The sequence below is a fragment of the Lissotriton vulgaris genome, chromosome 3_1 (genome assembly GCF_964263255.1).
Source record: "Lissotriton vulgaris chromosome 3_1, aLisVul1.2, whole genome shotgun sequence".
NCBI lineage: Eukaryota > Metazoa > Chordata > Amphibia > Caudata > Salamandridae > Lissotriton > Lissotriton vulgaris.
In genome coordinates, this window is record NC_141689.1 from 1,539,200,713 (window position 1) to 1,539,214,474 (window position 13,762).

Below are 13,762 nucleotides of genomic sequence, written 5' to 3' on the forward strand. Positions count from 1 at the left end.
TAAAGCTGAGCTCCTTTAAAACTATCTCTTTGGACTGCTCTCTGAGGACTCTATAGGCTGTCAAACCAGGTTCCTCTACAGATCCATGTCTCCCTAAACTATTGGCTATGGGGCGTACGCCATCAATTCAATAGCCAACTGGAATCTAAATACATCATTAAGGACAGCTACTGTCCCTAGTGTATAAAAACAGGCAATGATCCTTCCACTTATAAAAAACCATCAGCAGCTCCTGCTATCCTGGCTAATTATAGGCTTATCTCCTTGCTACCAGCCTTATCTAAAATCCTAGAGAAGCAGGTGAACAGACAATTGTCTAACTTCTTGGAAGTGAGCAAGTTACTTTACCCTAGTGGATCTGGATTTAGAGACTGGTACAGTAAAGAAAAAGCTCTAGTTAAGGTATCAGAACATATTGGAGGCAATCTGAACACCTGGGGATGGGGGGCAGTAGCTGTACTGATCATGTTGGACCTGTCAGCAGCTTTCGACACGGTCCCTCTTGCGCTCCTGCTAGATTGCCTTCAGGACATCGGAGTGACAGGGCAAGCATGGAACTGGCTAAAATTATTCTTAGAAGACAGCAAGTCTGGATCACCCATGCTCAGCTAACCTCAGTTGAGTAGATACAGGTGTTCCCCAGGGATCGGCTTTGAGCCCCACACTTTTCAATATATGTCTAACTCCTTTGACCTAATTAGTAGAAGAATTAGGAGAAAATGTGATCTCCTATGCAGATGACCCACAATTGCTCTTCTCCTGAAGTAAGGGAATTGAGCTAAAGGGCTCACGCATCAAAACCTGCCTAACCACAGTTTTTCACTGGTTAGCAATGTGCAATTCAAATGCAATGAGGAAAAAACAAAGTCTTTCCTTTGGGAGGTTTCCTCCACATTTCTGGCAAACCTTTTGGCCAGATGAAGCCCCTCCCAGGCCCCCAAAAAGACTTGGTAAAAAAATCTGGGGATTACATTTGATTATAGACTGTGTTTCAAGCGCCAAGTAAAAAGGTTGGCAGGGATCTGTTTTGGGATTATGAGATATTTTAAGACATTTCTGCTCCTTTTATCATTCTCTGCAAAGAAAACCATAATTCAGGTGCTGATTACATCTCGAATTAACTATGGCAATGTCTTGTATTTGGGCCTTCTGCAGCACCTAATGGTTAAACTTCAGGTGATCCAGAAAGCGGCCGATCGACTTTTGCTAAATATTCAGAGGCAGACTCATATCAGTTCACACTTATGCAGTCTCTGCTGGTTGCCCATCAGAGAGTTAAATTCAATGCTCTGGTATTGGTCCACAATGCTTTGTATCATACAGTACCTACCTAAGAACTCAATTCAACTTATATAACCCTATAAGACTGCTAAGATCCACCAACAAATATTTAGCAAGTATCCTGAGGGTTTCGCGACAGAGAGTAGGAGGTAGATTGCTAGCTTTTATGGGCGTGTCGGCAGGGAATTGACTCCCGTTGGAGGTATGGTCCACCAGCGAGCCAGGGCAATTAACACAAAAAAAACCCACTGAAAACTTGGTCCTTTGTGCACGCCTAACTCTTCACCATCTACTTTCTACTAGTTCCGCACCGGGCAACTCCTTGGAGTAGCTGTGCACAATATAAATACCATATCATGCCAGCCCACCACCAGAGGCACCAAGGGCACACTCTCCACCACGTTCACCTGCTGCTGATTCACACTACCCCCCACAGGGTTCTATTAATTTCTTTAAAGACCATGGAAATGAGGGGATCAATGCTGTATTCTGCCTCAAGATTATCAGTGGGACACCCATTATACAGGCCCGCTTGCAGACACAGACCCAGATCTCTATCTGGTTAAACCTTCCCCTCCAGTTGATACTACCACGTACCATGACATCTTCGATAGATCAGCTAGTTATCATAAGGTTCAGCTTCACACAGGGCCATTAGAGGATGATTTTCTATTTGAGACATTTTTATCAACTCATCGATCCGCACAATATCTGCCCATGCTTTAAGGTAGTTCTAGACCAGTGGTTAGAAAAGTAAATGAATGAAACACCCTCAAAAACTCAATGTTATTTGGAAAAAGCGGTATATATGTTTCATTCGCCCCACATTGATGTTATGGCAGTTATCATTGGATGTTCCAATACGTGCTCAGTGCCAGCCTCACCAGAGGCCCCTCTGGTATAGAATGCAGTGTCCAGAGATTGAGGGTTACCCCCACACAGGATGTGAACAAAACAATACACGAATTCTTGAAAAAACAAAATGTTAAAAAAGAGAAAATCACCCTTATGCTTTAATGTAAGGTGAGATTCAAATGTCATAAAATCAATTGATACTACAAAAAGATCGAGTTACTGGATCTCTTTAGTATTCTGATAGGCTTGTCGACATGTTTCAGCTCCTTTTGGCCCTACGGGGTCTATGGAGCTTTCGTCAGGACTCACACACATAAAAATTCTTTCTTACTCACACAATTTGTGTAGTATATTTTGAGTGTACACTTTCTGGCACTCAGTTATGGGAATTCGCTCTCCACAATCTGTAATAGAGAGAGAGAGACATACAACAGTACAAAAAGATTATGATCGACTGTTATGGTGATTCAGGGTGGTGGGGGAGATAACAAAGGGGAAGGACATTGACTTCCTCCTTTCAAAATATCAGCTTTTTGTTATCGCTGAAGTGTTAATTTAAGAACGGAAGGGAGTTAGTTCGGCATTGGATTGAGAATTAGAAAATTAGAAAAAGTCGTGCGGATTGCATCATTACATTGGAATCAATTGTGGCAGTATTGTTGGCTGTGTCTTACCCTATATCTCGAAGAACATGTTATCGGCTATGGCTAGTAGCTGCTGTACTATATAACGATGTTTTTGCATAGGGTAGCTTTAAAGGTCTAACACACTTGTTATATAAAAGAAAGCCTGTTAGGTCCAACACACTCGTTATATAAAAGAAAAGAAAACCTGGGAGGCAAAAAATGTTCTCAACTGGTATGTGGTTCCTATCACGGAAGTTTTGGTATCCTCTTATTACGTTACAGTTGCATAAGGCTAGATAAATAGTGGCTTTCGATATCTAGCGCAATTGTAATGATGGTGTTTTGGTTGCTCTAGCCTCTGTGTCAATAAGACTGTCCCACAACAAATGGGGGTTACGAAGTGTAAAGTAGCTTAAACAATTGCATTCGCGGGTAGACATACTATCGCGTCAAATCATACCTGGTTTTAGAAAGGTCGCAAACTCCATCAGGGGGTGCCGCTTCTTGGAGCGCAGAGCTGCAGACAAGGGGTTGGATATTAGAAAAACCGCTATTGCGTCTTACCGGTATCCTTGGAAAATGTTGGAACGGAGCCGCCATTACCCGCGTGGTATGTAGTTCAGTGACTTGTGCTGACTCTGCCCCCGGACGTCAGGTCTACGTATTGAGCTCTTATTTAAAGGGCCAATGGCGGTATTTGGGAACAAAGGTTTTTTTTTTTTTTTTTCGATTAATTTGATACTTACTATGGGGAAATAAATTGGACACAATAATTTCCTCTTCCCTACCAGTTGATTAATTATCATGCTTTAAGGTATGCTAAGACATACAACAGATAGTTTTAACGACCCAGTAAATGCAAGGGTCAATACACCATGAGTGGATAAAAAATATAAGCTGTCCCCTAAAGACCCAAAATACATAAAAGGTTTACTACCACCAAACTCTCCAGTGGCTGCCACAGCAAGAAAGAGGGTAAACTCACAAACATCTGGTGAAGCACCCCCACCAAGCAAAGAGCCTATGAAATAGACGCTGCAGGGAAGAGAGTTGCAAAAAACACAGTTGATGGACAGAATGTAGAACAATGTCATACATTCACCCCAGTACAAGGATCTGGGCCTAAATCCATCGTTTTTTTGCACTCCACACCACCCTGGGTTAGACACTGGCTATATGCAAATCAGCTCTGACCCTGTGCCTCATGGGAACAGTCCAGTCCGAACTACCAAGCCATGTCTTTCCCAGACCGGAATCAAGCATCCAAGGACCGGTTTCTGGCTATCAGCCTTCTTCAGCCTGGATAGCTTGACTCCAGTGGTGTGGAGAGTCTGGGACTCACGTCTGAGTATACCCAGCACACTCGGGGTGAAAATTGCAAAAAACACAGTTGATGGACAGAATGTAGAACAATGTCATACATTCACCCCAGTACAAGGATCTGGGCCTAAATCCATCGTTTTTTTGCACTCCACACCACCCTGGGTTAGACACTGGCTATATGCAAATCAGCTCTGACCCTGTGCCTCATGGGAACAGTCCAGTCCGAACTACCAAGCCATGTCTTTCCCAGACCGGAATCAAGCATCCAAGGACCGGTTTCTGGCTATCAGCCTTCATCAGCCTGGATAGCTTGACTCCAGTGGTGAATGTATGACATTGTTCTACATTCTGTCCATCAACTGTGTTTTTTGCAATTTTCACCCCGAGTGTGCTGGGTATACTCAGACGTGAGTCCCAGGCTCTCCACACCACTGGAGTCAAGCTATCCAGGCTGAAGAAGGCTGAAAGCCAGAAACCGGTCCTTGGATGCTTGATTCCGGTCTGGGAAAGACATGGCTTGGTAGTTCGGACTGGACTGTTCCCATGAGGCACAGGGTCAGAGCTGATTTGCATATAGCCAGTGTCTAACCCAGGGTGGTGTGGAGTGCAAAAAAACGATGGATTGAGGCCCAGATCCTTGTACTGGGGTGAATGTATGACATTGTTCTACATTCTGTCCATCAACTGTGTTTTTTGCAGGGAAGAGAGTGGCAGCACAGTCAGCCAACCATTGGAGGTTAGCCAACTCCTTTGATCTTCTTTCCCACTAGAGAATCTACAGCACTACATGCCACAAACAGATGCTTACTGGATAAGTAACATTTTCTTTACCTGTAGCAATAGTTGTTTATTTATTTATTTATTTATTTTTGGCATTTATTAAGCGCGAACAATTGCCCGTAGGCGTCTCGGCGCTGTACTGTTTTACCCTCCTATATGATCTGTGCAGTTTTTCAGAGGTTAAATAGCCAGGTTTTCAATTTCTTCCTAAAGGACAACAGATTTGGGCTTGATCTTATAGTTTGAGGAAGCGTGTTCCATAATCTTGGGGCGGCAGCTAAAAAACGTCTGTCTCCCCAGTTGACCAATCTGGTCCGAGGCACTACCAGGTCATTCTGTCCTGCAGATCGTAGCATTCGAGTGGGAATGTACGGGACGAGATGGTCGCAAAGGAATTGAGGCGCTTGATGGTGTAGTGCCTTGTAGACGATACATAACCTCTTAAACTTAATTCGGTTCCTAACAGGTAGCCAGTGGAGACTTCTCAAGGATTCAGATATAGGTTTTAATTTAGGAATGTTGAGGAGAAGTCTGGCTGCTGCATTTTGGATTGTTTGCAGTTTCTTGATTGTCTTAACTTGGGCATTTGCAAACAAGCCATTGCAGTAATCCAGCGCTTCTTCCCCATAGCCCATGTTATGGTGGACGCACTTTGAGCAACTGAAGCTACCTTCACCCTAAAAACAAACATTTTACATTGCCTTCATAGTATCTGAAAATGCAGCTGTGAGATTAAGATTCAAAATTTTTCTTTTGAAAGAGTTTTTATAAGGAGGGTAGAGCACAAAAATAAAATTTACATTTTAAAAGTAAGTGTTAATGTTTGTGACATCCATTCTTGCGACTGGGAATGTTTCCAGTGCTCTGAATGTCCTGTGGATAGGCCCACTAAAGAAATGTTTATTGGCCACATTTTTGAACATTCAGAATCACATCAACAGCTAAAAGAAGCTGCTGTCTGATTTAAAAGAACGCCCCAGATCCCGCCCCGTGGAGGAGCCAGTAGAGGGATGATCCCAGGTGTCCAATTGACATCACAGCAAGGGGAAGAGTACCGGACCCTGGTGTGGGTCAAGTTATCCCGTCCCAAAAAGGGTAGCCCTTCTTACGTTTTGTGAGATCTGACACGGGGAGTGGGATTTGTTGATCTGACTATAATGAGGATTGTATTATGGCGTTGAAATGTAAACCAATCGCTTATTATAATTACATCTTGTACCCAATGAAACCTCAAAAAAGATCATTAAAAAAAAAGCTAAAAGAAGGTAGATTTGAAAGTAAGGGCGAGCAAGATCATAAGGGACTCCCATTATGGAATAGAGTTGACTGATCCAGTAAGATTTCTAGGTCATCATTTAACATCTAAGGGTCATAAGGGGTGGGGATGGAAGTGGGTGAATATGATGGGATATATTTTTGTGGACTGTTCTTCAGGACAGGGACTAATGCTGCCACTGAAAGAAATAGTTTTGAATAAATCTTTGTTAAATTTTTTCCCAACGAAAAGTTTATGTCCTGGTTCTTTGAACTCTTTGCTTCAAATCTATCTTCTTTTATATGTCAACAATTGAATTGACTCTAAAATACATGGTTTTGATTGGTGTGTGTAAAGCAGACTGTCCCTGTTGTAAATGAAGGATTAGCTTTAGGTAATTGACCAATGCAAGCTGTATTGATTTAATGGTTTCTGTTAAAAAAAATACTTAATAAAATGGAATCTAAATAATGTATTTCAGTTTTAAAAAAGGACATGGAAGACACTGCTCCCTATGCTGGCTAGCAGTCTTGTTCAACCGCAGAGCGTTATCTCATCCAATACAGTTTAAGAAAAAACAGTGACTGGTGTTGCTGCATGCTGTAGGCACAGACTGTAAGGGAAAGATTTAGGGGCTAAACGAATGTGCACGCTTTTGACCTTTACTTGATCTCTCATGTTTGTAGTGCTCTGCAGGCTCTGAAGCAGTTCACAGCAAAATCAGAAACTTTAGTAATATTAACTATTTTTCAAGTATACAAACTGAAATAATCTGATAAAGCCAGCTATTTATTCTGTTTTTCGAATCACATGAAATAAATATTGATTTTGTTTTTTCTCAATTTCCTTAAAGCCTTCAGTGGCAGTTTCTGGATCCTCGTCTAGTGCTAGTCTTTCCTCCTCCTCTACTGCCAGTGGTCTAACGGGATGGGCTGCATTTGGAGCTAAAACTACCTCTACGGGCCCTTCAACAAGCAAACTAGGTGCAACAGCCTCGAATAACAATGGGAAGCCTGCCACACCCTCTGCTGTCCAGAAACCCGTCGGACTGTCAGCATTGGCTCCCTCAAAAGCAACCGCTAGCCCCAAAATCAGTTCCAGTACCAGCAGTGTAAACCCTGTCTCGTTGAAGCCCATGCCACCACTAACTCTGGGGAAAACAAGTCTTAGTCGCTCAGCAAGTAGCGACAGTGTAAGCAAAATGGGCCTGCCCAGCCCCAGCACGGCAGGCCCCAGCAACAGCAGCAGCAGCAGCCAGGCAAACTGTGGCAACGGAAGTAGCAGCTTGGCTGGAAGCTCCAGCACCACTAGCAAAGTAACCGTAGATCCTGTCAGCCTGTCCTCTGGCTTGAAGGTTCCCACGTCACAGGAGTCCCAACTCCACGCCATGAAACGTTTGCAAATGGTAAAGAAGAAAGCTGCCCAAAAAAAGCTAAAGAAGTAGAACTCTGCCTAGAATGGCTTACAGTCTGTCTTTCCAATGTGATTTCGGAAATCCTCAGGTATTATGTTGCTATTAGCTGTATTCAACCTGCTACGATTTCACTAACTTTATTTGTGTTCCTTCCCAGAGCTGTTATTCCTGAAGGGTGTTAATAAAAACATAATTGGCAATTTCTAATTGATTTTTATGATTAATTTCCGGTCCTCCGTGATCCAGAAGACGATTAAAATGTGTTTATTTTTGACCTTTGTTGCAACTGCTTTATTGGATTTTACATCTGTTTCAGCCTCCGAGTATATGAAGAGCTGTGACCGGAGTCCCACAGCTAGAGACTTTGCTTTTGTCTGAGCCTTGCCCTTCTCTGAGGCTCCTTTTGTCTAACTCATTCTCTCCCTCTTCCCAGTTAAGTGCCTACTATTGCATGTCTCCGTCCATGGTCCATCTTGGTCTTCTATATCGGATTTCTTGTCTGTTCTTTCCCTCTTCTCTTACCCTCTTTTTGGACTCCATGATGTCTTAGGTAACATTGTTTTTTCTTATTTTTTTTGCAGCCGGTATTAAACCTTTTTTTCAAAATGATCACTTTCAATCTTTAAAAAAAAAACTATTTAATGTAACAACAATTCATCGTTGTTACACAGTATAGCTGCATATGAAAGGCACAAAGCAAAAAAATTAAAGCATCAAGTTGTATCTAATAAACAGTCAACCTTCACTGACAAAAGGGCAGGCACACGTGGCACAGGTAAGAGCGGTGGGGTGGGGGTCTACAGACGACGAGATAGGTAAAATCAAATAAAAAAATGTAAAAAATCATGTACCTTGCGCTCGCTGCCTCGCCGAGTCGGTCATGTGTCGAGCGCAAGGTGGTTTTATTTAATTTTTATTTAATTTTACCCTACTCCAACTGTGGACTCATCCAGCCCCTACCACTCCCCACCCCCCTTCTTCCAATCGCTCTTACCGGTGCTGTCTGCACCTGCAAAAGGGATCTATAATCTACATCAGTGGTTTTTACCCTGTGGTCCTTGGACCCCTGGAGGTCTGCTAGGCATACTCAGGGGGGCCGCGATTGCTTAGAACATCAAATAGTATCAACAGATTAATAAAGTGTATCTATAAATAAATAGGTAAAATTGGAAATTTCAAAACATTCTGTAAGAATGAAGGAATTTGAGATTGTAGGCTCTGTTTACCTTTTGACAATGTTTCTTGTATCGCACATGAGATATTGATATGATTGCCGTATAAGGGAGGGATGTAAACCAAAACAAGCATTTGCAATGCAATAGGTCTCGCATTAGGAAAGTTTGAGCTATTGGTATTGTAAATGACAATTTTTTTATTTATGTGTTGTATTTGAAAATAGCGAAATTAATAGCTTTGTCATTTACAATGCCTATAGTTATAACTTTTGCAAATGTGACACCTATAGCATTTGTAATGCAATATGTGTTGTATTTATGTGACATACATGTATTGATATTACAAATAACAAGGGCTTTTATTTTTTAATAATGAATACTTAAATAAAAGTTATTGTAATTTATAATGGCAATAGCTTAAACTTTTGTAAATAACTTTTGTGAAGATTATGTTCAGTGTATTTTATTGTGATGAAAATCCAAGAACAGAAGTGAAATATTAACATCTTTTTGTGACATTTGTAATGAAGCTTGAAACATTGAGAGAACATATTTGAACCAGTTGTTGTTGAATGGTTGCACAGATTGAATTCTGTGGTGGCGCTGAGTGATGTTGGAGTGGCGAACGGTGATGCTGTGGCGTTCAGTGATGCTGTAGTAGCGCATAGTGATGTTGTGGTACCCCTGAGTGATGCTGTGGTGGTGCTGAGTGATGCTGTATGCTATGTTTTGTTATGCTATGTTTTGCTTTGTTATGATATGTTTTGCTATCCTATGCTTTGACTTGTTATGCTATGCTATGTTTTGTTATGCTATGCTATGTTTTGTTATGCTATACCTTCATATGCAATGTAATGCTATGCTATGTTTTGTTATGTTTTGTTGTGTTGTATTATGCTAAGCTTTGTTTTGCTATGCTATGTTTTGTTATGCTATGTTTTGTTGTGATTAGCTATGCTATGTTTTGTTGTGATTTGCTATGCTATGTTTTGTTGTGATTTGCTATGCTATGTTTTGTTTTGTTATGCTATGCTATGTAATGCTATGCTATGTTTTTCTGTGTTTTGTTATGCTATATTTTGTTGTGTTTTGGTATGCTATGCTATGCTATGCTATGTTTTGTTATGTCTTGTTATGTCATGCTATGTTTTGTTATGCTATGTTTTGTTGTGTTTTGTTATGCTATGTTTTGTTATTCTATGCTATGCTTTGTTATGCTTTGCTATGTTTTGTTGTGTTTTATGCTATGCTATGTTTTGTTATGCTATGTTTTGTTATGCTTTGTTATGTTATGCTGTATTTTGTTATGCTATGTTTTATAATGCTATGCTATGTTTTGTTGTGTTATGCTATGCTTTGCTATGCGTTGTTATGCTATGCTATGCTGTGTTATGCTATGCTGTGTTATGTTATGCTATGCTGTGTTATGCTATGCTGTGTTATGCTATGTTTTGTTATGCTATGTTTTGCTATGCTATGTTTTGTTTCGCTTTGTTTTGCTATCCTATGCTGTGTTTTGTTATGCTATGTTTTGCTATCCTATGCTTTATTTTGTTATGTAATGCTGTGTTTTGTTATGCTATGCTGTGTTTTGTTATGCTATGCTGTGTTTTGTTATGCTATGTTTTGTTATGCTATGTTTTGTTATGCTATGTTTTGTAATGCTATGCTGTGTTGTGTAATGCTATGCTGTGTTTTGTAATAATATGCTGTGTTTTGCTATGCTATGCTGTGTTATGCTATGTTTTGTTATGCTATGTTTTGCTATGCTATGTTTTGTTTCGCTTTGTTTTGCTATCCTATGCTGTGTTTTGTTATGCTATGTTTTGCTATCCTATGCTTTATTTTGTTATGTAATGCTGTGTTTTGTTATGCTATGCTGTGTTTTGTTATGCTATGCTGTGTTTTGTTATGCTATGTTTTGTTATGCTATGCTATGTTTTGTTATGCTATGTTTTGTAATGCTATGCTGTGTTGTGTAATGCTATGCTGTGTTTTGTAATAATATGCTGTGTTTTGCTATGCTATGCTTTGTTATGCTATGTTGTGTTATGCTATGCTGTTTTGTTGTGTTTTATTATGCTATGCTTTGTTTTGCTATGCTATGTTTTGTTATGCTATGTTTTGTTATGCTCTGCTATGTTTTGTTGTGTTTTATTATGCTATGCTTTGTTTTGCTATGCTATGTTTTGCTATGCTATACTTTCCTATGCTATGTTTTGTTATGCTATGTTTTGTTATGCTATACTTTCTTATGCTTTGCTTTGTTATGCTATGTTTTGTGATGCTGTTTTGTGATGCTATGTTTTGTTGTGTTTTGTTCTGCTTTGCTTTGTTATGCTATTTTTTGTTATGCTATGCTATGTTTTGTTGTTTTTTGTTATGCTATGTTTTTTGTTTTGTTATGCTATGTTTTTTGTTTTGTTATCCTATACTGTTTTGTTAGGCTGTGCTATGTTTTGTTATGCTATGTTTTGTTATCCTGCTATGTGTGTAGTTGTGTTATGTCATGCTATGTTTTGTTATGCTATGTTTTGTTATGCTATGTTTTGTTATGCTATGTTTTGTTATGCTATGTTTTGTACTGCTATGCTATGTTTTGTTATGCTATGTTTTGTTATGCTATGCTATGCTGTGTTTTGTTATGCTATGCTGTGTTTTGCTATGCTGTGTTTTGCTATGCTATGTTTTGTTATGCTATGTTTTGTTATGCTATGTTTTGCTATGCTATGTTTTGCTATGCTATGTTTTGTTATGCTATGCTATGCTGTGTTTTGTTATGATATGCGGTGTTTTGCTATGCTTTGTTATGCTATGTTGTGTTATGCTATGCTATGTTTTGTTATGCTCTGCTATGTTTTGTTATGCTCTGCTATGTTTTGTTGTGTTTTATTATGCTATGCTTTGTTTTGCTATGCTTTGTTTTGCTATGCTATGTTTTGCTATGCTATGTTTTGTTATGCTATACTTTCTTATGCTATGTTTTGTTATGCTATACTTTCTTATGCTTTGCTTTGTTATGCTATGTTTTGTGATGCTGTTTTGTGATGCTATGCTATGTTTTGTTGTTTTGCTTTGTTATGCTATTTTTTGGTATGCTATTTTTTGTTATGCTATTTTTTGTTATGCTATTTTTGTTATGCTATTTTTTTGTTATGCTATGTTTTGTTGTTTTTTGTTATGTTATGTTTTTTGTTTTGTTATGCTATGTTTTTTGTTTTGTTATGCTATACTGTTTTGTTATGCTGTGCTATGTTTTGTTATGCTATGTTTTGTTATGCTGTGCTATGTTATCCTGGTGTGTGTGTAGATGTGTGTGTGGTTATGTGTTGTTGTGTGTGTGAGGTTGTTTGTGGGGTGTTGTGTGTGTGTGGGGGGTGTGGTTGTGTGTGTGTGTGTGTGGGGTTGTGTGTGGTTGTGTGTGTGTGGGATTTTGCGTGTGTGTGCAGTTTTGCATGTGTGTGGTTGTGTGTGGGGGGTTGTGTGAGGGGGCAGTGTGTGGGGGGCAGTGTGTGAGGGGGAAGTGAGTGGGCAGTGTGTGAGTGGGCAGTGTGTGAATGGTCTGTGTATGAGTGGGCAGTGTGTGAGTGGTTTTGTGTGTGTGGGGTTGTATGTGTGTGGGGTGGTTGTGTGTGGGGTTGTGTGTGTGGGGGGGGGGGTTATGTGTGTGTGTGTGTGGGGGTTATGTTTGTGTGTGGGGCCGTGTGTGTGTGTGGGGCTGTGTGTGTGTGTGGTTGTGTGTGGGGGGGGGTTGTGTGTGGTTGTGTGTTTGTGTGTGGGGGTTGTGTGTGTTTGGGGGGTTGTGTGTGAGGGGGCAGTGTGTGAGGGGGCTGTGTGTGAGGGGGGCTGTGTGTGAGGGGGGCTGTGTGTGTGGGGGGGCTGTGTGTGTGGAGGGTTGTGTATGGGGGGTTGTGTCTGTGTTTGGGGGGCAGTGTGTGAGGGGGCAGTGTGTGAGTGGGCAGTGTGTGTGTGTGTGGGGTTGTGTGTGTGTGGAGGTGTGTGGGTGGGTGTGGGGTTGTGCATGTGTGTGTGGGGTAGTGTGTTTGGTTGAGTCTTTGTGTGTGGGGGGGTTGTGTGTGTGAGGTGGCAGTTTGTAAGGGGCAGTGGTTGAAAGCAAGCTGGATGGAAGGGTGAAAAGTTTGCCAGGTGAATAGTTGAAACGACAGAAGAATGGACAGATAGGAAACAGTGAATGAGAGGATATATATATGAAAGGATGCATGTACGGAGGATTGAAAAAGGTTGGATGGGGCAGCGGGTGGGCTGTTAGAAATGTGAAGCAATGGCAAATAGATTAATAGATCAAAGGGTGAAAGCATTGATGGATGAAAGGAGTGACAGCCTTGCTCGCATTCCGCACTCGGTAATATTAGACGAGTATTTCATGTGGGCTGGGATATTTATTTTCTGACTTAAAAAGGCACCCAAAGCTGCATTTTTAAGGTAAAATATGAATATTTTGATATCTGCATGTCTGATACTTTTCTGTTCTAAGACAGCGCCTTCCAGTTTTCACACTAGGAATACGATTTGCTGAAGTGAAAACAATATCTTGGATGCAAACGGAAAACATGGGGAACAGAGTTGCAATGCACACATATCCGATTCCCTGCAATGCACGGTGAGATTGGTGATGGACGGGACCCAAGAAAAATACACAGTGAGGGCTTGAAAGCTACAGTATCAGGACTCACCACACTGAGAACACCATGCCACAAAGACATGGATGGACACTAGCTCTGATTAAAGATGCTGCTGAAGGAATGCAGAGAATTGTGGACAAATGAGTATGAGGACGATGCAGCAGCTGTACAGTGCGTGCCCAGTAGAGCAAGAGGGGGGAAGTCAAGCCAGAGTGAGATGAAGCAGACAGACTAAGATGGGAGGCAAGGATCATTCCCAAACTGCATTTAATAAACACCTTAGTGCCTATGACTCCATCCAATGATCCTAGTCGGCAGGCATGCAAAATCTACAGCCTCTCTCGCCGTTCCTCAACAACAGAGTGCACAGTTATTTACCTTTGTTCAAGCCATGCTATAAGAACATGTAT

General features: G+C 40.9%; 1 protein-coding gene across 1 annotated transcript in view; it reads left to right on the top strand.

Moving 5' to 3' along the window:
• Positions 1-7,741, top strand: part of INTS12 (integrator complex subunit 12) — a 123,800-nt gene extending 116,059 nt beyond the window's left edge. The window contains exon 7 of the mRNA XM_086962036.1: positions 6,974-7,741. Within this exon, the coding sequence (XP_086818162.1) occupies positions 6,974-7,564 (591 nt within the window). The 3' untranslated portion in view covers positions 7,565-7,741. The remainder of the gene's footprint in view (positions 1-6,973) is intronic.
• Positions 7,742-13,762: the final 6,021 nt, after the last annotated feature.